The sequence below is a fragment of the Micromys minutus genome (genome assembly GCF_963924665.1).
Source record: "Micromys minutus genome assembly, chromosome: 21".
Lineage (NCBI taxonomy): Eukaryota > Metazoa > Chordata > Mammalia > Rodentia > Muridae > Micromys > Micromys minutus.
In genome coordinates, this window is record NC_137956.1 from 62,655 (window position 1) to 88,597 (window position 25,943).

Consider the following 25,943-nt stretch of genomic DNA (forward strand, 5'->3'; position numbering starts at 1 on the left):
TTCTCCATGCAAAGTATGTTATCTCCTAGCAACTTTCAAACATTTACTTAAATATATTATTAATCAAAGACAATATGGTAAAGCACCTTTGAGCAACTGTATCCAACTGGGTTCTAGGGTACAATGTAAGGAATTAAAAAAAAATATTTATTATATATAAGTACACTGTAGCTGTCTTCAGACACACCAGAAGAGGGTGTCAGATCTCATTAAAGATGATTGTGAGCCACCGTGTGGTTGTTGGGAATTTGAACTCAGGACCTCTGGAAGAGCAGTCAGTGCTCTTAACCACTGAACCATCTCTCCAGCCCAAGGTAAGGAATTTTTAAAAAGCAAACTCAGCCAGGTAGGGGCTGTATGCTAGTCATCCCAGAAATACAGAGGCAGGGGCAGAAGCAGAGGCAGGAGCACTCACTACCTTAAGCTCAAGAATAATAGCCTGTCTAGCCAAGCATGTAGGCAGATTTCTCCGAGTTTGAGGCCAACCTGGTCTACAAAAAGAGTTCCAGTACAGCCAAGGCAACACAGAGACACCCTGTCTTGGAAAAAAAAAACAAAACAAGCAAAAAATAATAATTTGGTCTATATAATAAGTTCTAGGCAAGTCATGGTTATATAACTGGATCTGTATTGAAAAACCACCAACAATAACAATAATAAATAAATAAATGAATAAATAAATAATAAAAATTGTGTTTATGGTAACACTGAACTTCACAATAAATTGTATGATTCTCAAAACTGCCCAAATATTATTTTTCCCAAAATATGAAGCACCTTTTTTCCTCCCCTTTTATTTTTCATTTGACTGTTCCATTCTTAGTCTATCAGGGAGGCAAAGCTTATGTCAAAGCTACATAAGGGGCAAAACTCCTCAGTACCAAGATGTAATAGCTAAAAGTACAGTGTCTTTCAGGACACCCAAACAGTCTATGCACCTACATAAGAGAAAATAGATTCCATTTCTTCCTTATAGGAAGTCACGAACACTGAGACTTGAATCCAACACAAAGCTAAGCAATTTTAATCTATTCACCTACAGGCTACAACTGAATTTAGAAGATTCCAGCACAAGTACTCTAAATGATGAAAAAATGAAGAACACCCTCAGAAGTACCCTTCCATACAGAAGAACAATGATTGTGAACACGGATATATGGCAGGGACCTCCTGGAGCCAGATGTAGGGAACAGTCTAATGAGCCTGGAACAGTAGCAAGAGCTCCTGGTACTCCCAGGCCTCTTTAAAACAACATTATCCATCTGCACCCCAGAGAAAATAGCAACTCACAGCCAGCACAGGATGAACCATGCCAATTACCAGCTGGAACTTGACTCTACTGAGGTGGACTATAGCATCTGCCACCCAAACACAGGCAGCCTCTTTGGCAGCTGCCACTGGCAAAAGGGAATTAACCATTGTGTTATATAACTGGAAGAAAACCACAGCCCTGCTACCAAAAATGCCCAGATGTTGCTAAAAGCTAAAGATGTGCCAGAGGCAAAGACCAAAATACCTATAGCAAAGAAAATACAAGCTACTACTAAAATCCAGACACTAAGAGAGCACCTCCGCCCATATATATAGCCAGTCTTTATTTATTAACACTTACATTTGGAAATAGGTATTCCCAACTGCAACTGATGTAATTACAGAGAAATCAATTTATGCTGCATCTGCTGTGATCAGCTGAATGCATAGGGCAAGCAGAGCAGAGCAGAAAATCAAGAGCCAAAGAACAGCTCATCACCAGACCAGCTGCTGTAGGAAACTGTAGGCTGCTCACGTTTGAGGCAGCCTGAGCTGACCCTAGACTGGAAACGGTTTTACTATAGTCCTACTAGCTGGATTTCCTGAAGCATCGACTAAGATCACTTTCCTGAAGGGAGGGAAGCAGTCCTAATGCCTCCTGGGGTTACAGGCACCTATGCTTCCAAGCCAAGCAGAAGGGGAGGTATCATTACACTATTTGGCAGCAATAAAACCACCAAGAGACTTGGTTTCTGATGGTTGCAGGAGATAGCTGGCAGAGAGTAATACTTTCAGGGGCCAACAAATATTTCCAGGCCAAACTTTCAAAGCTACCACAGTAACTCCTAAGGCCTGATTAAGTGCTGCATAGTACTAGACTGGTATCTTTATCACTTTGTTTTTGGTAGTCACCAACAGAACCCTTAGAGATACGCCATGACAGTTAACTCTCTGTCCTGCCATACCCTCGGTAGTACCATTTACCCTACTACAAACATCTTTATGCTTACACATGGAACCAAAGCCTATTACATTCATCAACCATTGTGATTCTGATGATGAGGTTTCAGCCAAGCAGGAAATCACAGGAAGATTTAATGTCAGCATCTAGCAACAAGTGTGACAATAATAAGGTGTGAGAAAAATCACTCTACCAAGTAGCTGATCCCCAAACAGAAACCATATTCCAAGAGGTCTGGACCTGCTGCAAATGAGTCTGTAGGGAATCCTTTAATTTGGAACAAAATCACATTATCATTACCAGCTGCCCTGACCTTGTAATTGGTCATTACCCACAAACTAATGAGCCTCCCACAGAGTGCACACAGCATCTGACAGTTAGTCTGGGGCAGTTCTGATGGGCAGTGGGCAGCCAGATCTGGCCACCTCTTACCTTTTCAGACTTGACTTTCTTTAGTGGCCGACACTCATTCTCCCCTTCCTCTGGCTCCGGCTTAGTTCCCAAAGGATTGAGCGCTGCCCCAGGTTCAATAGCTATACTCCCAAGCGGCTCCACGGTTCCTGTGTCCATCCCTGCACTTCCATCATACTGACTACCCCGTCCTCCCAAGGGAACTGGCTGGAGCACCCCAGGATCCTTTTCCGAACAAGTCCCCACGCCTTCACTTCTCTCCTTCTTGCCCTTAGATGAGCTGCTCTCCTTTTCCTTTTTGGAGCCAGCTACATTTCGTGATGCCTTAGAAGCCTTCTCTGAGCCCTTGGGAGCAACAGCAGCAGCCAGGCCTCCTGCACTGGTACCGTCTCCTGAGCGACCCTGCACCTCTTTCTTGTTTGCTGCTCCCTCACTTGGAGAGAACAAGGAAGTCCCTGGAGTGGGCTTGCTAGTGTCTTTGCCACTCTTATTCCTTTTGGATTTTGATTTGCCTTCCTTCCCTTGAGGACCTGGCACTGGGGTGACAAACTTGATGTTGTCTGGTAGTGTGGCCACAGCATTGGGAGCCGGTATCCCCACCTCCTTGGAGCCTGACATTTCCAGTTTCTGCTGGTCCTTTTCCAGATCGGCGTCCAGGTCGATGATGAGATTCCCTACTCCAATGTCCCATTCATCCCCACTGTCGTATGTCTCAACCGGGTTTGCATCCACTCCTTTCCCTCCGCAGGCTCCACTGCTCAAGGACATCTTAGAGTCAACGTCCCACCTCAAGATTCAAGGCTCTTCCTTGCCCCCAGCTTTCCTATTTTCAGCTCCAGCTACGTTCTCAGACCTGCCTCCTTGGTCAGAACATGTCCAGTGGACAACATCATTGCTGGAAAAAAAAATGTTAAAAAGCTGTTAAAGAAAACAATACAGGCAAGGAGATAGCCTGAAATAAACTCCCAATACAAGCTGGGCCCTTCCTGTGTGGCTATCATGCCTCAGTGGGCAAGACAAATTCAATCAAATCTCCAACCCTGTCACCCTGGACCTAGAAAAGGTAATTCCCATTCCACCTCCTCAGGGAAGAATACAGTATTTCTAGTTGCCCAAGACTCTGAGGTGAGTGTTAACTAGTAATCTTCTACAGTCAGTTGCCCCTTCCTGAAAGACTTAACTCTGAGGTGTTAACTAGTAATCTTCTACAGTCAGTTGCCCCTTCCTGAAAGACTTAACTTCTACCACTGCCAGGTGGCACATCTGTCTGAATCAGTACAGGCCCCAGCACATCACAGACTGAAGTTACAACAACTCTGCACATGCCCACGTTCCTGTTAGCTGCTTGAATTATCAGTGACTCAGAACATGATCTAGCAAAAGCCTTAACAGCTCTCTACTAACGGGGCCGGTTCCTACTAAAAATGGTGTACAAGTTCTTTGGCGTTCTAGTACTGAAGAAGTAAAAATGGTTTACAAATCCCTTGTCGTTCTAGTACTGAAGAAGAAAAGCCTGGCTGGTTAAGGGGAAGAGAGAAGAACTAGGGAAAATGGAAATTCAGTGTGTGACCAACCAGAGACATGGTTCTCAGAGGGACTTAGCCTGCCATCAATTCCAGAGAAGCTACAAAGTCCGTACCAAACTGCAGGCTGGAAAGCATGTCCACTAAGCGGTTCATATAGCCTTTCCTACTACATATTTAGAAAGAACAATGTTTCCCCTGACTCTGCTGGAAGCCCTTCTCCCTGAAATACAGTGATTTCCATTTTATTACGGTGAGATTAAAGAGTTGACTGAAGACATCAAGGCTTTACAGCATAGGCACTTAAACAGAGACAGGTGTTACACAGACCACTTATGTCTGTCTACTGTCTCCTGGCTAAGGGGAACATAGAGGGAAGCATTGCCTAGAAAAAACAGCAGCCATGTCATTCTATGATAAAGACAGAAGTTTTATTCTTGCTTACTTCTCTGTGCACCATCTTTATCTGTTTAGAAAACAAAACAAAACAAAACAAACTTTTCTAACACACTTGTGTATAAAGAGCAAGCCAGTGGTGTCACAGAGCAATCTCTGTAATTATTTAACAAGTAAATGACTCATATAGAACAAGACAAGCTGTGACTTTCTACCAGGTGCTGAGGCAGGAAAAAAAAAAAGAAGGAAAGAGAGAGAGAGAGAGAGAGAGAGAGAGAGAGAGAGAGAGAGAAAGGGATTTTGGAAGAGTAGGGCTGTGCCATGTAAGTATCTGAAATTTAAGCAAGAGGTTTGTACCTTTAATCTGTAGTTTAGCTTCAGATTTGAGAAGTTCCCCTATAACCTAAGTAGAAAGTGTATTGCCAACAGCAGTCAGTTACTGTTTATTAGCAAATAGCCAGTCTATATAATCTTGCTTCCTCCAGAATGAGCTAAATTAAGAATGGGGGAATAAGATGTAACAACCAAAAGAAGAAAAATTATCCCCATGAAAGGTAAAGAAATCATAATTCCTGGAGACTCAGAGAGATGAGGACTTTGAAAGTGACCTAAAAATTGTAAAGAAATTGTTAGTGAATTGTTTGGATTTTTAGTACGCAAGAAGACATGGTGTCCAAGAGTAGTATAACAGACATTTGTTCATTCACCTAACGTTTTTAAAACTTCTTCCCTAGGATGTGCTAGGCATCAAACGAAGGTCAGAAAATACAGCAGCTAATCACGGTCAACAAGGCAGTAGAACTTGGTACTGAAAGCAATTCTCTTACAAAGAACTAAGGGCATATCTAAGAAAGAGAATGCTTAAACTGAATTCCCACTACAGAGAATTATTACAGCACAGTTCTTCCCCAAATCATAATGTATCACCTCTGCGATCTCTTCAATTGTGGCAGGTTTAACATCTACCCTACATTATTAAAACTTTACTTCCCATCTCCAGAGCTGCATTATCTTCAGTGTGTAATTTAGTCACGGAATGACCTCATACTGTTTTACCTTTGGAAAACTACTATAACTTTCCTTACTTTTCTCCAGAAAACAGGTGGTGATGGAAGAGACTAGAAGAGAGAAAATGGAAGCACAAGCAGGACATTTCTCCTGAGAGCTCTTCCTTCACTGTACTGGCAGCTTGTGTACACCAGTAAGGAAGAAAAGCATCAAGGCTGAAGTGAAAAGATATAACTTAGTTGGAAGGACAAAAGGACTCCCACACTACTATGGGAGGATGGTAGAGTACTCGCCTAGTCGCTCATCAAATATACACAAAAAAGGAACAAAATTAAACGTAAATCAGTATCAATTAAAAACAGAGCAATCTTAAAAGCACAAAAATAATTTTGCATGATCTTTTGCATAAATTTATCTTTTCAGAGTACAAAGAAAATGAGCAATAAAAAATAGTAATAAAGGAAACAGATGCTACATTTAGTACCACTGAAGAGATTGGAATAAGTGGGAGAAAAGCAACCTATCAAAGGCAAAATACAGGAGCAACACCTTGTGTAGACAAATATTTTTCATGTAAACTGGAAATGGTCACTACATGTTCAGCAAATTTATTTATTTAGAGGCAGATCCGCAAGCAGCCTAAGATACCTTCAGACTTGCGATGGAAGACTCCTGACCCTCAAGCCTCTGCATTCCAAGGGATGTCATGCATGTACTAACACACTTAACTTTCTTTGAGACTGATCTCCTTATATTGCCCAGGCTCATCTTAAACTCATGAGCTCAAGTGAGCCTTCTGCATCTGTCTCCCAAAACACTTGGAATTACAGGTATGTGCCACCATACCTAGCTTTGTGAAACCATTTTTTTCATTGGTAGGGCACACCTTTAATCCCAGCACTCGGGTGGATCTGAGTTCAGGGCCAGCCTGGTCTATGGAACAAATTCCAGGATAGGCAGGGCTACACAGAGAAACCCTGTCTTAACCCCCACTCCTAAAACAGGGTCAGCACAGGCTACATGAACTATGGTCTCAAAAATAAACAAAACACCATAAAGCCAAACAATGACACAGGGAGAAGAAAAAGGAAATCTACAGAATTTTAAGAGGAATTTTGTTAGGAAAGAATCTTGTGTAACAGTCCTGGTTGTCTTAGAACTGGCTTTGTAGACCAGGCTGGCCTCAAACTCAGAAGTCTGTCTGCTTCCCTCTGTCTGGAATTAAAGGCATGTGCTATCATGCTTGGCTGTAAATAAATAAATCTTTTTAAAAAATCTTAGTACTAGTGGGTCTGCTGGAAAAGCTATCACTTGGGAGAATAAGGCAGGAGGCTCACAAGTTTAACAACTGCCTGAACTACAGTTAAGTTCAAGATCAATGTATGCATCCCAGTGAGATTCTATCTCAAAAGTAACAAAAACATTTTTTAAAAAGGAAATCAGTTGAGCCAAATACCTAATATCCTAGCTTTAATGCCAGTATTGGCAAAACAAACAAAAATCATATAAAAAGTTTTACACTGTGAATTTGTTTGTAAATGTGTCAAATGTTTTCATTTTATAAAAAGTTTTTTTATAAATATGGATGGGTGTTTTGCCTGCATGTAGGTATGTGTGCCACATGCATCCAGTGCCCACAGAGGCCATAAGAGGGCACCAGGTCCCCTGAAACTGAAGTTATGGATGGTTGTGAGCTACCATGTGGGTGTTGGGAATTGAACTCTGGTCCTTTGCAAGAACTGTGTGTATATGTGCTCTGTGTGTGTTGGGATTAGAGACATGAGCCACCACTGTCTGTGTAGCAAGTACTCTTAACCACGGAGCCTCCTCTACAGCCCTGTTTTCAGTTATATACGGTTTTGTCAAAAATTACATAGAACACTAAAACAAGTTTCATAAATATAAATCTTGTAAATGCAAATGTTGAATTGTATAACCTGAAGAAAAATTCAATGTAAATATTAAACATTATCTTTACCTATTAAAGCATTCTTTTTTTAGAAAACTACCTAGATTTCTGAATGTCTAGAACATAAACTAAAAAAGACATATGCCAAGGAATGATTTCTAGTGGTCCTGGTGTTCTTTCAGAGAGCTCATGTCCTATTTTGGACAATAGAAAATTGCATAAGCATTGTATTACTCCAACCAGGTACTTCAGAAACCCAGCTTTCAAAACTCAGCAGGCTCCATAGAAACTTTGGTAGTACATTTCAAAATATACACTGTACAATTGCCAAGGAGTCTTTAATTAGCCTTGGCCACAGCAGCCAAGCCATTTCCCATCTGTTCAATACGGCATCCCTGGCTTTATACAGCTAGCCATCAGCTCTGACAGACAGTCACTATGAAGATGGTCACCTTAGGAGGTAGGATAACTATAACACTGGCTGGGAATGAAGAGCAGTGGCCTCTTGCTTCCACAGACGAAAGTGCAGAATTAGGACAACCAACATGGTCTCAGAGCACTTACATGTGCAAGAACTTCTGTGACTACTTTCCACACTCCTCTCTCCTCCTGTGTAATTGTGCTCTAGTTCCCTGTTTAGGATCACTACCCAACAGATTCTGACATCACTTCACCACCAAAACTTGTGCAATCTATGCTGTTTCTGCACATATCAGCAAGAAACTCCTGTCTGCTGGCTGTGACTAAGGGACCAAGGTCATGACAATCACTCTTCCCTCTCTATACACACACAAAGCAGTTATATCCAGACCCAGTTTCCTATTTGGAAGCCCAATACAGCTCCTGGCCTACCAGCCCAGTGATAAAATCTTAGACCACACACATAATAAGCCATCAGCTGCCTGTTTTGGGGATATTTGTCATAGGTCAGACATAGTATTCCTCTACTACAGTGATAAATCAATCTCTTCTACAAGGACAAGACTGAAAAAAAAAAGTGGTTCACTGCCCTGTTGAGAAGGCAAATCAACTACCGAGCCATACCTACATATAAGCAGAACTAATAGTCCTCTTTCTACCCAGAGAAAGCTCTAGAGCACTTCACCTAAGGACTTCAAAAAGAGGGTCTATTCCTTGCTAACTATCACAGACAATCCAGTCTAAGCAGAAAATAAAGCATACAATGTTATCTTCTCTTCTTTTTAGGGCTTTAGATCAATTTTCTTATAGGCTCTGGGCTGGACAACTGACAGTTATAGTTAAGTGTACATAGTCTGCTTACAAAACTAACACTACACACATATAACAGTCAGGTATTTATCTCCAAAAACAATGCTATATTCATTCTTCCTTCATTCTTTCTTTTTTCTAAATAGACAGGGTTTCTCTGTGAAACCCTGGCTGTTCTGGTACTCACTCTGTAGACCAGGATGGGCTTGAACTAGAGATCCACCTGTCTCTGCCTCCTGAGTGCTGGAATTAAAGGCATATACTATAATCATTTCTGGAGTTTTTGTTTTTTATATTTTTTTAAAAGTGAATTTAGAATCAGGAGATGTGACTTCAGAGGCTGAAGAGATTGCTCAGTATAAAAATATATACTGTTCTGCCAGAAGATCCTGAGTTCAATTCCCAGCACTCACACTGGGCAGCTCATAGATTCCTGTAACACTAGTCCAGAAAATCCAAAACCTTGTTCTGGTCTGGCAGGTCTTCCCACACCTGTGGCATATACATATAGGCACATGCACACATAAGTTAAAAAAAGAAATATATTTTTAAAAAAGGAATATGATTTCAGAATTTAAATTTCCACTGAAATTAAGCAAGCTTCATCATTAAATATTAATTATTTTTAATATAAAATGTAAGAATCTACCACGTTCTAAGCATGTTATGAGAACATGAAAAAAGTAAGACAACTCAAAACTATCAGTGATCAAAATATTGGGCTATTTTATGGTTATACTTCATTAGTCAACTAAACAGTCTTTTTTTATTCCTTCCTTCCTTTCTTCTCCCTCCCTCCCTCCTTTATTTATTTTATAAGCAGTGTCTCACTATGCATCCCTGGCTGTCCTAGAACATAGACCAGGTTTACCTCTGCCTCTCTAATGCTGGGAATCAAAGGCATGTGCCACTATGCCATACTTTTTTGGTTTTGTTTGTTTTTAAATACAGGGTCTCACTATATATTCTAGGCTGACCTTGAACTCAAAATCCCCCTGCTTCCTGTACACTGAGATTATGAGAATGTACTGCCTCACCTAACCACAGGGCATCTAAAGCATTTAAAAGAGTAAAGAAAAAATTAAGAAGGAAAGTTGAATTGAAAACAAATTGATTACAGATTGCACTGACAGTCCTGAGGGAAACGTCAGTCGTTTCTTCTACAGACTGACCTAGGCCTCCTTTTAAAGGATTCCTCTTCAGCTGGGGAGGTAACACAGGCCTCTGAGAATGTGTGCCTAGCAGGCATGGTTCAATCTCTAGCACCCCATAAACTGGGAGTGGTAGCACACAGCTATAATCAACACTTGGGAGGGAAGAGAGGTAGGAAGACTGGAGGTTCAAGATCACCCTCATGAGGGAGAGGTGGGCATTTTCTTCAGTGGTACAGCCACTAGTAAGCTGTGTGTTCCTCCACATATAACCTCCAACCCATGCTCCTGTAAGTAACCCTAATTAAATTCCTTGGTTCACACAAAAGGGGAAAAAAAGGCATCAAAGTAAAACAGGGACTTGGAAGGAGATCAGCAGGAGTGGGAGGGGCAAGAGGTACATGGGTATAAATAAAATATATATGAAAATATTGTAATGAACCTATTGTTTATTTAATATATGCTAATAAAATAATATCCCCACTTGCTATTCCTACCTTCAGATGTATTTCAGAAAACCTTATACTATGATGACTGACAGAAAGAATCCATCTTGTTTCAAAATCTCTTAGTCCCAAGGTAGGGGTGCAGCTCAGTAGTGACGTGCTTACCTATTATACATAGGGCTCTGGGGTCAATTCCCAGTACCTCCAAACAAAAATCACTCAGGGTCAATGTATGAAGCTCATGGTTTAAACACATCTGGACTCTCTTCCAACCCACTAAACTGTTGTTCTAACATGGTAGACCTTCAGATATAAATTGTGTGAAGTTCAATATGTGCATGTACCCAGACAACTGAAAATAAATCAATGAAATATAATGAAGTTGCCAAGAAGGAATCACATTATATCATCGTCCCTGAATTTCAGATGCTGCCTTGAAACCACATGGTCTTAGGTAGCCTCCGGTAAGGATAACGCAGCATGTAGATCATCCTGAGCTTATTCAGACGAGAAGAGTAAGGCACCTCCCTCTCCACCTGCCACACTACAGGAGAACTCACTAATCAACTCAATTTCCACCAAGGGCTCTGTGAGAAAAACAATCAACTTTTCTTTGGGTCTCTTCCTTACATTACATTAATTTATTACATTAATTACTGTAACAAAGGAACTGTGTCATATCCTTAAGTAACAGATCTCTGTTGTACATTACCAATGAAATGAGATATTAAAAAAATAGACTAACTGTACCAATTTGAAAAGACAGATCCAATCAACTGGGCTCATCTGACCATGCGTCACTTACGGACAGCAGAGTAAAACTACAGCACCATTGTCTCCAAGTCTTTCTAAGCTGCAGCTCATGAATAGTTTTATGATCCTTACAAGCTGCTATTCCCAGACAAAGATTATGAGGCTTGACCTGTTTCATTTCACATAAGCAACTGACATTTCTACCAGGACAAAGCTATTCAACAGAGCTCAGATACAGACCCTTGGCTGTTTGTCAATACCATTCTGTGCCAGCAAATGTATCTCATATACAATGAACGGCATATTAAGCCTATAAATAATTCAGTCCCAACTCTACAGAGATTCACTTTATGAATCTGACCTATATAGGAAACACTTATCAAGACCTATATGTAGGCCAAAAAGCAGAAGGCAAAGGCTATCTAAAGTAGTGACAACAACAAAGACCTGCCAGTCCACTCCTGTGTAATTAAGGACTATATAGAGTCCTTTATAGTCTATTTTCCTCAAAGGGAAAAATTACTGCTGTTGCTGTATGGGGAGAGAATACTTGTCCCCTGTATGGGGCACGGTAAAGCCCTGGCTTCCAGCTCTAACAGCAGGGATGGAGGAGGAGAGCATGACCATGACAGCACATGCACACGACCCACTCGGAGAACACAAATGTGAGTGAGGTCAGTTTGGGCGCCATAGTAAGTTCCAGGGCAACTGGAATACATGGTAAGACTGTCACCAAACCAAACCAACACTGGCAAGCTAGGGAAAGATTATAAAACAAACAGGTTTTATGCTTCTGAAAATGTCTAATTACTCTTTAGTATTTTGTTAACTTTCAGCCTCATCTATTCCCAATTGCTTCCAAAATAGGGCTAGTCTGAAACCAGATGTTATCAAAATAACAAACTCAATTGATCCCCCATGAAGAGATACATACTCCTTGACCTACAGTGTTATAGCCCAAAGCCATCAAAAGCTGACTATGTCCCCATGCCCAAAATGCATTTAGCTTCTGGCCTCCACGGGCTCCTGCGCACATGATGCACATAAACTCGCGCAAGCAAACACACAACTAAGTGTTTCTATGAAGAAAAGATATTTTTTAAAAGTTAGTAGACAAAGGAATGAGCTTATACTTAAGTACACAATAAATATAAAAGTCAGACTCAAAGCACCCATTTGTCAAATTGGTCATATCTGGAAGATAGACAATTACAGGACAGGGAAATGAGCAAACGCTCACTTGGTAGAGTACTAAAGGAAGTTCTAGATAGGAAACTTATTTGGAGTTATGTGGCTACACGAAAGAAGTATACAAGATTTGTGCATTTAGCAGGCACCGTGGTGTTTGTATTTATCCAAGTGCTTGGGAGACATAGGAAGCAGAACTGAGTTCAAGGCTAAATAGCAACCTTGTTTCAAACAAATGAATGAACAAAGATGGATGGATGGATGGACAGCATTAGGAAGCTGGATCATAAGTAAACAGAGAGAGAGAGAGAGAGAGAGAGAGAGAGAGAGAGAGAGAGAGAGAGAGAGAGAGAGAGGAGAGAGAGAGAGGGAGAGAGAGCGAGCGCGAGCAAACAAACAAGCATTAGGTGATGGTTCAGTGGCTAAGAGTCCTTGCTACTCTTGCAGAAGCCCCAAGTTTTCTTATTTGTTTCCTACCAGCCATGTTGGTTGGATCACAGCAGCCTGTAACTCAAGCTGTAGGGATCTGACATCCTTTTCTGGCCTCTGCAGGTACCAGTACATGGGTGACTGTACTTTACTATTTAACAGCATTGGGAAGTCAGTTCTATTCTTCCACCTTTACATGGGTTCCAGGGATTGAACTCAGGTTGCCACACTTGTCCCACAGGCACCTCTACCTGCTAGGTCATCTCATCAGCCCCATTTAAAGCAATATATCATGCAAAGGGAATTAAGTCATCAAACATCACAATTTAGAATATTTTTTCTTTTTTAAAAAAAGATTAATTTATTATATATTAAGTACACCATAGTTGTCTTCAGACACACCAGAAGAGGGCATCAGATCTCATTACAGATAGTTGTGAGCCACCATGTAGTTGCTGGGATTTGAACTCAGGACCTATGGAAGAGCAGACAGTGCTCTTAACCACTGAGCCATCTCTCCAGCCCAGCTTAGAATATTTTAAAGGGTAACAGAAAAGAAAAAAGAGGAAAAAAATTAACCAAGGTACAGACTATGATTCAATATATGACCTTACTGTAAGATCTTAGATCTAAAAATATTAGTGAAAGAGAAATAATAAACAAAAAAGAAGATACTGATACAAAATCTTAGCAGGGAAAACTTACATGAAACACAAAGTGTATCAAATGGCTCAAAAGAAATTAACTCAACATAATGCATGATGACCAAACCAAAAAACTGTGACATGAGCATCTTAGGAAGAGTCAGTAAGGCACAGGGACAACAGCACAATACAGTGTTATTATTTATATGCATACAGGAACAGATAGCACAGTGGCATGTGCCTATAGTCCCAGCTTCTCAAAAGCCCAAAATAGATCAACCTAGGAACTTGAGACTAGCCAGAGAAAAATATGGAGATCATGTCAAAAACAAAAGAGACTAAATATAATAAAACACTAAATACTTAGGAGAGGTTGCTTTTAAAACGAGTTAAATAATAGATTAGATTGTGATTTTTTTTTTCATTAAATATTGTAGCACTGGGGCTGGAGAGATGGCTCAGAGGTCAAGAGCACTGACTGCTCCTCCAGAAGTCCTGAGTTCAATTCCCAGCAACCACATGGTGGCTCACAACCATCTGTAATGGGATCTGATGCCCTCTTCTGGTGTATTTGAAGACAGCCACAGTGTACTCATATAAATAAGTAAATAAAACTTAAAAAAAAAAGTTGTGTCTTTAAAAAAAATATTGTAGCACTGTTTCTTTCACACACACACACACACACACACACACTTACTTGCATCCCCCAACCTCCCAGTGAAGACACAACCCAGGCCCTCATGAGCTCTGCCTCTGAATGAGCTACAACCCTAGTTTCAATGTTTGACTTCTATGATGGCTCAGCGGTTAAGAGCACTGACTGTTCTTCCAGAGGTCCTGAGTTCAATTCCCAGCAACCACATGGTGGCTCACAACCATCTGTAATGGGATCTGATGCCCTCTCCTGGTGTGTCTGACAGCTACAGTGTATTTACATACATAAAATAAATAAATCATTAAAAAAAATTGCTTCTTGCTGTCTGGGAGCATTAAAAATATTTTTTTTAAAATCATGAAACAAGACATTATCTTTTATGGTTAATAAATAGAAATTTCTTGGGCTGGAGAGATGACTCAGTGGTTAAGAGCACTGACTGTTCTTCCAGAGGTCCTGAGTTCAAATCCCTGCAAACACATGGTGACTCACAACTATCTGTAATGAGGTCTGATACCCTTTTCTGGTGTGTCTGAAGACAGCTACAGTGCACTCATATAAATAAAATATATAAGACAGAATTATACATAAGCCAGTCTGATCTTAAACTCACTAGTATCTCAATACTATGAACATGATCCTCCTTCCTTCATTTGCTACAACACCAACCTAACATTTTTAATAAAACAAGCAGTCTCCCAAACATTCCAGAATACTCTTAAAAGACTAAGCTGAAATTTATTTGGTGACTGGAGAGATGGCTCAATGGTTCAGAACCCAAGTTTGGTTTCCAGCACCTACATCAGGCAGCTCACGACCACTGTAACTCCAGCTCCAAGAGATCAAATAGATGCCCTGCCCCCCTTTCTGGGGTTTGCAGGCACCTACACTCATATGCACATACCCACACAGAGATGCATAACTAAAAAATAAATATTTATATTGAACATGGTGGCAAAGGTCTTTAATCTCAGCACTGAGGAGGCAGGCAGATCTCTGTGAGTTTGAGGCAAGCTTGGTCTACAAAGCAGGTTCCAGGACAGTCAGTTGGGGGTGGGGGGGCTATCCTGGCTCAAAACAAAACAAAACAAAAGGCCTGTGTTCTTGTTGGTGGCCTGCTTTCCACTGACTCTGTAAGGGGCTAGTCTAGCAAGTGTTGACTGGCATTCTGAGACCCAGGGGAGGTTTGTGCTGTAAACATGCTGACACTCTTGGCTAGCACCTGAAGCCTGACAGAGCACAGAGTTGCAACACTTGTGAGCTCACAAGGTTGGCATCCTGCTGCCACCAACAGCCTTTGAGATCCTACTTTCCCCTTTGAATTTTAATTCCTACACAAGCAGATAAAGCTCCTCTGCTTTTCCCTCAGAAAGTCTGTTCACGCCATGCTTGGAAGGGGAGCAAGAAGAATAGGAGAAAAACCTCACAGGGTTCAAACTCCAGTGCTCAACAAGCAAAAAACACAGAAAACACACACACTTTTAGTGGAAGATGTAAAATGGAGCAGCAGAAGAAGATCTGGCTATAAAAGGACCCCTGTGCTGTGGCACTGAGCACACTATTACTTTCTTCACGACAAAATGGCATAAAACCAGTCAGTCAGACATGGTGGTAGTCACTTTTAATGCTAGTACTTAGGAGGTAAAGGGAGGAGGTCCAGAGAACTGTAGGCTGCAGACTCAATCTGAAGTCCACTTGGACAACATGAAATGCCATTGTCTTAACAAACAAAATAATGGGCCAACAGATGGCTCAGCAGGTGAAGGCACTTGTCACCAAACCAGAAAACCACACAGTAGAAGAAGAGAAACAACTTTCACAAGATGCCCTCCAATGTACGACCCCTCCCCATCAATAATAAAAGTACACATATATAAATACAAGCAAATCTGGAGAAACTCTAGCCTATGAGAATGTCAATATTACAATATTGTACTATATAGCTTGGAAAGGTTCAGACAAATGTTCTCTCTTATATATTGATCCTACGTTTTTAAAAATATAAACCTTTTATTTATTTATTTAGCTCACTATGAGGTCCAAGCTGGCCTCAAACTGACAAATCCACCTACCTCTACCTCCAAAATGCTGGAATAAAGGTATGTACCACCATGCCTCACCCCTAATTTTTATACAAGTATATTTACATGGGAGTGAATGTGGTTGGAGGCTGTAACACTGAAAAGGGAAACAGGAGGAGGGAAAATGGGTTTTAAGAAAGGAGGGTAGGAAGTGTAGAATGCACACTTAGAAAGAACACTGGAGTAGAAGTATAAAAGTGGGTAGGTGGCAGGGAGATGGGGTGGGCATCAATCAAAATGGAATACGAACCACTAGTTCATTCCAACATTGGGGAGGCAGAGGTGAGTGAGTCTCTTGAGTCAGAGGCTAGCCTATCTACATACTGTTCCAGGCTAACCAAAGCTACATGACATTCATCCCCCAAAAAACAGGGGGAAGGTGTAAAATGTCATGAAGAGCAGGAGAGACTCTGAACTTCACTTTGTTCATTTCTAAGTCTCGACACCAGGGTCCTTTCCTGGTCACCCTTGGCAGTAAAGCCACCTGGAGTGCTTTGTTCTTCTCCAGGTCCATCAGTTACAGCATAAGCTCTGTGTCAGGCCCAACTTTTAATTCAACAGAGTTGCTTGTAAATTAAAAAACAGCTGGGTAGTGGTGGTGGTGGCACACACCTTTAATCCCAGCATTTGGAAGGCAGAGGCAGGTGGATCTCTGAGTTACAGCCCAGTCTGGTCTACAGAACAACCAGAAACCAAGTACACAGAGAAACCAAGAAAACAAACAAAGAACAACATAGTAAGGCCTGGAGAGAGAGCTCTAAGACCAATAGCTATTCTTGTAAAGAACTTTAATTCCAGTTCAAGGTGATCTAATGCTATGTTCTGACCTCCACAGGCACCAGGTAGGCATGTGGTCAATAGTCATCCGTACAAACAAAATACCCATGCACATAAAAATAAACATAAAAATAAAAATTAAGCTCTTTATGCATAAGCCACCTTTCCTGGACACCTTTCCTAACCACCTCTCATCAAATAAACTTCTTCATCAAATGGAGACCATCACAGGAAACAACAACAGGACACAAGGAAGAGATCAACAGATTGTGGTGAGCCCAGTCCAGTGGATACATCCACACTGAAGCCCCTGTAATCTATGACTCAAAGAATTTCATAGATACCAGGACACCAGCTGTGAAACACTCTCTCCTAGAAATGGCTATAAAAACAAGACGGGAACAATGACAGTATCAATGGACATGGTAATGTGAAAAGGGGAGATTTTTACCTAGAAAAAGAACTTCAGACAACTAATGACTGCTAGGAGAAACAGAACCAGCCTCTCCCAGGTAAGTCTCCATCTTGGTTGTTCAATGCAAAGTGGCCAGCCTAGTAACTACATATACACACCAACAACAGACTCAGCAGGCTGTGTGTGTGTGTGTCTGTGCATATACCCACATGCATGCATATATGTAACAATAATAAAGAAAGCTATCAAGTTGAGAGTGTGGTGGGAAAAATGAAAGGATTTGGAGGGGGGTAACTGGGAAGGGCTATTCTATTACAATTCATTGAAATCTTTAAAAATACAGGTTAAAAAAAAACAGAAACCCAAACCAAATCCTGGAGTGGTGTTTATCGGAAATTCCATCACTGCTAAAGAGAGACTAGAAGTGGCAACAGGACAATTCAGGAGATAGGAGACAGCTGGATGCTCATGTCCAAGGACTATGGCATAAAAAACCACAGCAATAAAAACGAGAGGCCATGCCTCAACAAGGTAGAAAGTGAGAACTGGCTCAAAGCTGTTTTCTAACCTCAATACTTGCGGCACACATATCCTCACTCACACATTCTTCTCACACAGTTTTAAAAACTATTTCTAAATTTCTCCAACTGTAGAGTTAATGAATTTTAGTTACTTAGCATTCATAAAGATAGCTTACTTAAGTATAATGAATTCACTTGACTTGAAAGGGAATTCAGATCAAATATAGGATGGACACTAAGAACTGGTGATCAAGCCTGGGTTCATTCATTCCATGGCTCACCAAGGCTTCACAATCTCTTTAAACTGAGACACTAGGAAAGCAGTGCAGTGGTAGGCCAGCATGGTGAAATTGGTGGTGGTGGTGGTGGAGGAGGACTGGGAATATAGTTCAGTTGGAAGACTGATTGTCTAGCATACACCAAGCCCTATTAGAATCCTCAGCACCACATAATCAGGTGTGGAAAGATATCCCAGCTCTAAGGAATAAGAGGTAGAACCAGAAATTCAGATTAACTGTTGATTATAAAGTAAGTTTGAGGTTAGGCACACCCTGTCTCTAAATGAATGAATAAATAAAATATATTTGGACTATAGGCAAGTATAGCATCATAGCACACAAGAGCTCCTAGTTTCAACTGTCAGCAAGATGAGGAGGAAACAGTTTTTTAAACTGTTAGTGGCTTGAGAGACTGCTCAGTGGTTAAAAACACTTACAGCTCTTGTAGAAGACCTACGTTCAATTCCCCGCACCCACATGGCAGCTCACAACCATCTGCAACTCTTGCTGCAGGGGATTTAACACCATCTTCTGACTTCCATGAGCACAAAGTACACAAGATGGACATATATACATGTAGACAAACACCCATACACATAAAATAAAAAATCTTTAACACCCCCCAACACACACACACACACACACACACACGTTATTATTAAAGTCTTCAAATTTTTTGGCCACTAATTCTGAGAAGTATCTGTAACCAGAACAAGATAGTAACACATATTGGACGGTCTTAGTTTTATGTAGTGGAAAAACTGTTTTATTTAGTTCTGATTATGTTCCTAATGATGCTCAGCATTTCCCAGGCAGCACACTGACCCAATTTTTCTAGGAATCGCTTACCAGAGTTTCCAGTTTCATTTGGGAGTTACCATTGTTAACTAGAAATTACTCATCCTGAGAAAGTGCTTGAGACTTTCTTCTGCTTGTTTTTTATTCAGTTCTTGCATGCCGAGGTTCACCAATGTTTCATCTTGCTCATAATATGTATTCCTGAAAAAAAAACCTCAAAGGGCTCAAGTTTTTGCCTGTCTGATGGCATATGTCTCTAACATCTGGAAAGTGGAAACAGGAGGATTAAGTACTCAAAGTCACGCTTCTTGGGTCATTCCTTAGTGGACTAGCCCACTTCCAGTCTTGGGAGCAAGTTGTCTTTCTTTAATAAGCTATCTCTATTTCTACTCCATGTTTAACTTAAAAGGCAAGACCTTTGCTCTCTCTCTTTTTTTAGGATTTTTACCTAACCTGTGTTACTTTTCTTTTAAACTCCAATAAAATAGTCCTTGAGTTTAAAAAAAAAATCCAAGATCATCTTTGGCTACATAGTGAATTTCCATTAGCCTGTCTCATTAATTAAAAAAAAAAAAAGTGACTCAGCAGTTAGAAATGCTTGCTATGTAAGCATGCCCTCACATACTTCTGCAGCCCAAGCACTGAGTGACGCAGAGATGGATAGAATTGCTTGGCTCACTGGATGAGAGCCTAAGTGAAAAAACCTAGCTAGCTTCCAGGTTCAGAGAGAAACCTTGTGTCAAAAAACCAGGACAGAGTGATAGAAAGCACTTGTGCATACATATCAACACCTTAATGTCACAGAAAAGTTGTAATATTGCTCATGTGTGCACACGCACATGTGTTAGAATATGCTTGAGGATGTCTTCCTCAATCACTGTCCACTTTACACTGGAACAGGAACCCAACATCCCCACCTCACTCACCACCGTGCTGGTTACAGATGTATGTTATACAGTCGGCTTTTACACAGGTATTGAGAATCTCAACTATGGGTCTTTATGTTTACATGACAAGCTCTTTACCAATGGAACCAAATCTCTAGACCCTTAAGATATTTTTAGGGGTGGAGGGGTAGGTTTCTAGATAGGATTTCTCTGTAACCCTGGCAGTCCTGTAACTTAACTGGGTAGACCAGGCTATCCTCAAACTCACAGAGATCCACCTGCCTCTGCCTCCTGAGTACTGGGATTAAAGGTGTGCACCACCACAGGCTGACTTTCAGACCCTTAATATTTTCACTTATGGAAAACATAAGTGAAATGGCTGGCAAAATGATTCAGTTGGTAAAAAACCTGTGCCAATCCTGGAACTGTATACAAGTAGAGAACTAACTCCGAAAAGCAGTCCTCTGACCACATGTGATGTGAAACTAGGGGCCACATACAAACAGGATGAAAGCAAATGAAAACAAAATAACAAATGTATTTATTCAAGTGCTAAACAAGACTGAAGCAATTACCTAAATGCTTTTATATAGAGCTGTTGTTTATTTAGAGAATTTTACTATATAACCTAGACTGGCTTTCCGCTTGAAATCCTAACGCCTCAGCTGCTAAAAGCATGAGTTAACACATACAACTAGTTAACGTGTTCTTAAAAAATAAAAAGATATATAGCGAGGTGGTGGTGGCAGCGGCAATGCACACCTTTACTCAGGAGGCAGAGGCAGGAGGCTCTCTGAGTTCCAGGTTAGCCTCATCTACCAAGTGAGTTCCAGGACTGTCTTGAAAAACCAAACCAAACAAACAGAAACCTTTATTACACAAAAAGAAATTTCAAATTTGTCTTTCTAGTTTTGCTTAATTTTTATGTTGCATTCAATTGGTTTTCCTGTGATTTTTTTCAAAACATTTCTTTCCCCTCCCTATAGCCTCTAAAACTATTGAATAACAATGTTTTCTATGTTTTGTCTTAGGGGTTTACTGCTGTGAAAAGACACTAAGACCAAGGCATCATTTAATTGTGTCTGGTTTACAGGTTCAGAGGTTCAGTTAATTATCATCAAAGTGGGAGCATGGCAGTGTCCAGGCAGGTGTGGTGCAGGAGGAGTTGAGAGTTACATCTTGATCAGAATGCTACTAGAGAAAACTGGCATCCTCTATGCCCACCCACCTCCCCAAAGTAACACACTACCTCCAACAAGGCCACACATCCTAATAGTGTCATTTCCTGAGCCAAACATATTCAAATCACCCACAGATCCCTTTAATCCTTTGCTTTAACAAGAACTTCAAATATGCAAATAAAACAGCTCTTTTGGGAGGCGGAATTTAGGGTGGGACTACGTGGTTAAGATAGCTCTGGGTATCCAAACTTAGTGGGTGGAACTTACTATGTAGATCAGGCTAGCCTCCAACCCTCAAATTAATAAAGATCCACCTCCCTCTGCCTCCTAGATAGTGGTACTAAGAGCATGTGATGCTACACCCAACTGTAGCTTTTATCTTTCTATATTCAGTATATTTCTATGTAGCTCTGGATCACCTGGAACTACCACTTGTGCATTCTGAGAATGTGTGGTTTCTTCAAGTATCAAATACAACATATCCTCAAAGAAAGGCAACTGGAAGCCTGCATAGAAACTTACCATCAGAGCCCACAAATTGACTAAAAGTAAAAAGATTTTCCTTAGCATGGATCTGAATTTCACAACTTTGGGGGTAGGGAGAATGGACTGGAGAAATGGCTCAGAGGTTAAGAGGTTGCTCTTCCAGAGGACCTGGGTTCAATTCCCAGAACCCACATAGCAGCTCACACCTGCCTGCAACTCTTCCAGTTTTAGGCTGATCTGACATCCTCACACAAACATATATACAGGCAAAACACCAATGCACATATAAATATAAACAGTGAAAGAAAAGAAAAAAAAAAAAAAAGAACTTTTAGGACCTGGGAGCTACAACTCAAGGAAAGGTGCTTACCTGACACACAAAACACACTGTGTTTGATCCCACAAAACAAAACAAAACAAACAAACCCAAAAACCATTTTGATGTTATATATCATAAAGAATCTAATTTGGCAAAATGACAAATAGTTCCTCTTGTACACTACAACTGTATAATCTGGTAGTATACATAATTAAAATTAGAACAAACAGGTTCTAATACTTTCTAATACCTTACCTACAGTGGTGGTTTGAATAAAAATGGCCCCCATAGGTTCACATATTTGAATGTTTAGTCACAGAGAATGAAACTGTTGGAAAGGATTAGAAGGATTAGTAAGTATGGACTTGGTGGAGAAAGTGTCATTGGGAAGTAGGCCTGAAGGTTTAGAAAATAGGTCTCTACCTATCATCACCACAGCAGCCTGCAAGCCATCAAGATAGTAAACTAAGCCTCGGAAATGGTTACATCCCCAGTTAAATGGTGTCTCTTCAACAACCATAGAAAACAGTGACTAAAACAGCTACTTTAAATATAAATATAAAGCATAACAGAGAGGCTACAATGAGATGTTTACAAATTGCACCTACACAAACCCAGGACAAAAATACTCTATCTCCTGTATATTGACACAGCTCTGGGTTCCAGGAACTTACTATGTAGATCAGGCAAGCCTCAAAACCTCACATTCATCTCTTGTATATTAGTTAGAAACATTAGCTTTCCAGAAGTTACCAAAACAGTAGTCTAACCTAAGGAACTTGTTTCCTATCAGTTCCATGTGTTGAAAAAAAAAGGGGGGGGGGGTGATAGGGCCAGGCAGTGGTAGTACATGCCTTTAATCCCAGCACTTTGGAGGCAGAGACAAACTATGAGTTTGAGGCCAATCTGGTCTATAGATCAAGTTCCAGGACAACCAAGAAACCCTGTTCCCGGGGGGAGGGGGGGAGGGAAGGAAAAAGAGGACAATGTAATAGGAAAAATCATTAACTACAAAGGTTAGATTTACGCACACACACCCATAGTACCCAGACATTACACCTTCAATTGCAATTAAGTAGTGACACTACTAAGGCATAGCCTACATGTTGAGAGAACCAAGAACCCCAACAACATTCATTTTTTAAAAGTAGGCAGTTTGTTTGTTTTTTATAAATTACATTTGTACATATATGTATGTGTATGTGTGTGCATGTGTGTGCGTACTCATATAACGTGCAAATGCATGCATATGCTCACAAGTATGCATCATGGTTCTTGTGAAGAACTCGTACAGGAGTTGGTTCTCTCCTTCCACCATGTGAGTACTGGGGACTGAACTCAGGTTATCATATATCTTTACCCCCTGAGCTGCTGCACCAGTTTTTGATGTAGGGTCTCACTATGTAACTCAAGCTGGCCTAGAACCCACTACACAGCCAAAGCTGACCTCTAATTCATGATCCTCTTGCCTCCACCTCCCAAGTGCTAGGATTATAGGCACGAACCATGTTGCAGAGCCATGTTCTTAGATTAAAGAGCTAGCTCAAACTTGCTAAAGCCTTACTAGAAAAGACAATCATATTTTAAGGACAATCATATTTTTGGCCTTTTCTTCTTGAGAAATGAGAAAATCCAGAGACCCATGACTCCAGACACCCAAGGCCTGGCCAGCAGAAAAGCAAATCCCATTCTTCAGGGAGCTCTGCAAACACTGGTGTCTTCCAGACAACTGGGTGCAACTGTCACTGTGACTGACTTCCAGGAATGCCAGCCAGCAGAAAAGACTTAACAAGTAACTATTTCCCTTCAGAGTCAGCTGGACACTGGAACAACTGCAGGCACTGCCTCTTTCTCTCTGCTGGGCAGAAAACAGCTAACTATCCAGGGACATACCAACACCAGCCGATCTAACTGAAAGCTGCTAAGCCCCCTTGCCCCCAGATCTATCTAACCCTTTTTCACACTGCCAGCCTCCTTCACTCTGTTCCATTTCCCTACATTATTTCTTACCTTCCTATAATTGCTTACTATGCTTATTCCTCTCTTCTCTGAAAAGACAATCTGCTAGGCATGGGAGGCATGGTGCCTCAAGCCTGTAATCCCAGCACTGGGGAAAGCCAGGCAGCCTGGGCTCAGAGCAAAACCTCTTCACTCACAAAGACAAAGCCCACTGGTGTCTGGTTTGTTCACTGACAGACCATAAGAAGCTGCAACAGTATCTCATACATGATAGAAATCCAATAGAATGAGACAAATCCCTAAGAAGATCAACAAAACCTAGAGTACCCAACACTATTTCTCTAGCAGAACCAGGATGCTCCTGTGAGAGGCTCACCTTGCATACAGTCCTCCAAGTTAGGATGCATAGAGCCAATAATGCTACAAACCAGTAAAATAAAGCCTGCTCTTGAATTAGAAGTGTTTCTTAAGGCATTCACAGTCTGCCTTGTTCCTAGTTTATTCAATTTGGGGTAAAATGTGTTGAATGGAATTTGTTTTACTATAAAAGAGGTTTGAAAAAAAAATCACATAAAGTTTTTTTTTCTAAGTCTAAGTCTAATTCAATTCAACAAACATTAATTATGCATAGTTATATTCAAAGCATTGGGCTAGGAATTACGGGGGATAAAAGAACAGAGAAGACAGAGCTGTCTTACAGAATTTAGAATGAGACAGGAAGAAAATACATCCACAAATAATTATCCTTTAAGGCAGTATAGGATATAATACTGTAACGAAGACCTTAGCCATCCTTCCATAACCGCCACCTCCCCCCCAAAAAGAAAACCTAAAGGGACATAGAGAAAGATAAAATGAGTTCTGGAGATTGAATGAGTAGAAATGTGAGTAAAAGGCTTTAAGAACACTAAGCGTTGTGCTAGTTTAAAGGAAGAGATGGCCTGGGGGTGTGAATGCCTTGGTGTGAAGCACAGAAAAGCATTCCAATAGAAAAGAGAAACAACTGAAAAGCACAGGGCAGGTCATCAGATGGCTGTAGAAAGGTATGGGTAGACTGAAACATAAAATAAAGCCGAGGAAGGCCAGAGCTGGTCGAGACAAAAACATCTACAACAAGCCTAGACTGGCAAACTGGGTTCACTCCTAAAACCTACATAACAGTACAAGGTAGAACAGAAGAAACTCCACCAAGTCATCCTGACTTCCACATGTACCCCATGGTATCCACCTACACAGACATTATTTAAAATAATCTACTTATTTATCTTGGTTTTTAAGACTGGGCTTCTCTGTGTAGCCCTAGCTACTTAGAACTCACTTTGTAGACCAGGACAACACTGAACTCAGACATCTACCTGTCTCTGTCCATCCCCCACCAAGTACTAGGATTAAATGTTGTATGTCACCACTGCCCAACAAATAGCTTTAAATATTAGCCCACATTAGTAGGTTGGGTTTCTTTATATTTCTTTTAAAGTAAGGGCAAAAAAATGTTCCAAATTACTATTTTAAAATTCTATGCTAGGTCGGGTGTGATGGCACAGACCTTTATTTAATCCCAGATTAATCCTCAGGAGACAGGCAGGCAGAGCCCTTTCAATTTATGCAAGAGTTCCAGGCCAGTCAAGGCTACACACTGGCATTCTGTCTATAAAAAATAAGTAAATGAATAAGACTGAAGGGCTGGAGAGGTGGCAAGATGATTAGGAGCACAGGGCCAATAGGACCTTGATTTGATTCCCAGCACCCACACGGTGACTCACAACCATCTATAACTCCAGTTGTAGGGCATCCAATGTCCTCTTCTGACCTTTGTGGACATCAAGTATGCATGAAGTACTTAGACATATATGCAAGCAAAACATTCACATATATAAAACAAAAATACCGCCTCTCCAGAAGTCCATGTTGGGTTTCTGTGTTACTTATTCTAGAACCAAATGATTTTGTTTTAAAGCATTTTAATTCATAATTACATATTCATTAGTTGACTATCTGCTCCATTAGACTACAGGTCCCAGTAGGACAGGGACCATGTCTGGCCTAGCACAAATAATTACATATTACAGTATGGCAGCAGCATGTAGTACAGAACAAAGGAAGAACACTGCCATGATACTACTGAACCAATGTGCAGAAGGTGAGAACCTGACTAGGTCAGCTAAGAACAGCGAGGTAAACGGGGCAGCGCAAACTACTCTTCCAGAGGAGCTGGGTTTGATTCCCAACACCCTGTAACTGCAGTCCCAGGGTAGTTAATACCCTCTCTTGACTTCCATGGGCACT

The 25,943-nt window shown here is 40.9% G+C and overlaps 1 protein-coding gene across 1 annotated transcript in view; it reads right to left on the reverse strand.

Annotated features, from left to right (window-relative positions):
• The window catches only part of ZNF609 (zinc finger protein 609), a gene marked incomplete at its 3' end in the record, with an annotated part of 92,276 nt that overhangs the window by 60,293 nt on the left and 6,040 nt on the right, over positions 1–25,943 (reverse strand). The window contains exon 2 of the mRNA XM_080933993.1: positions 2,645–3,518. Coding sequence (XP_080790119.1) covers positions 2,645–3,391 — 747 coding nt within the window. The remainder of the gene's footprint in view (positions 1–2,644; positions 3,519–25,943) is intronic.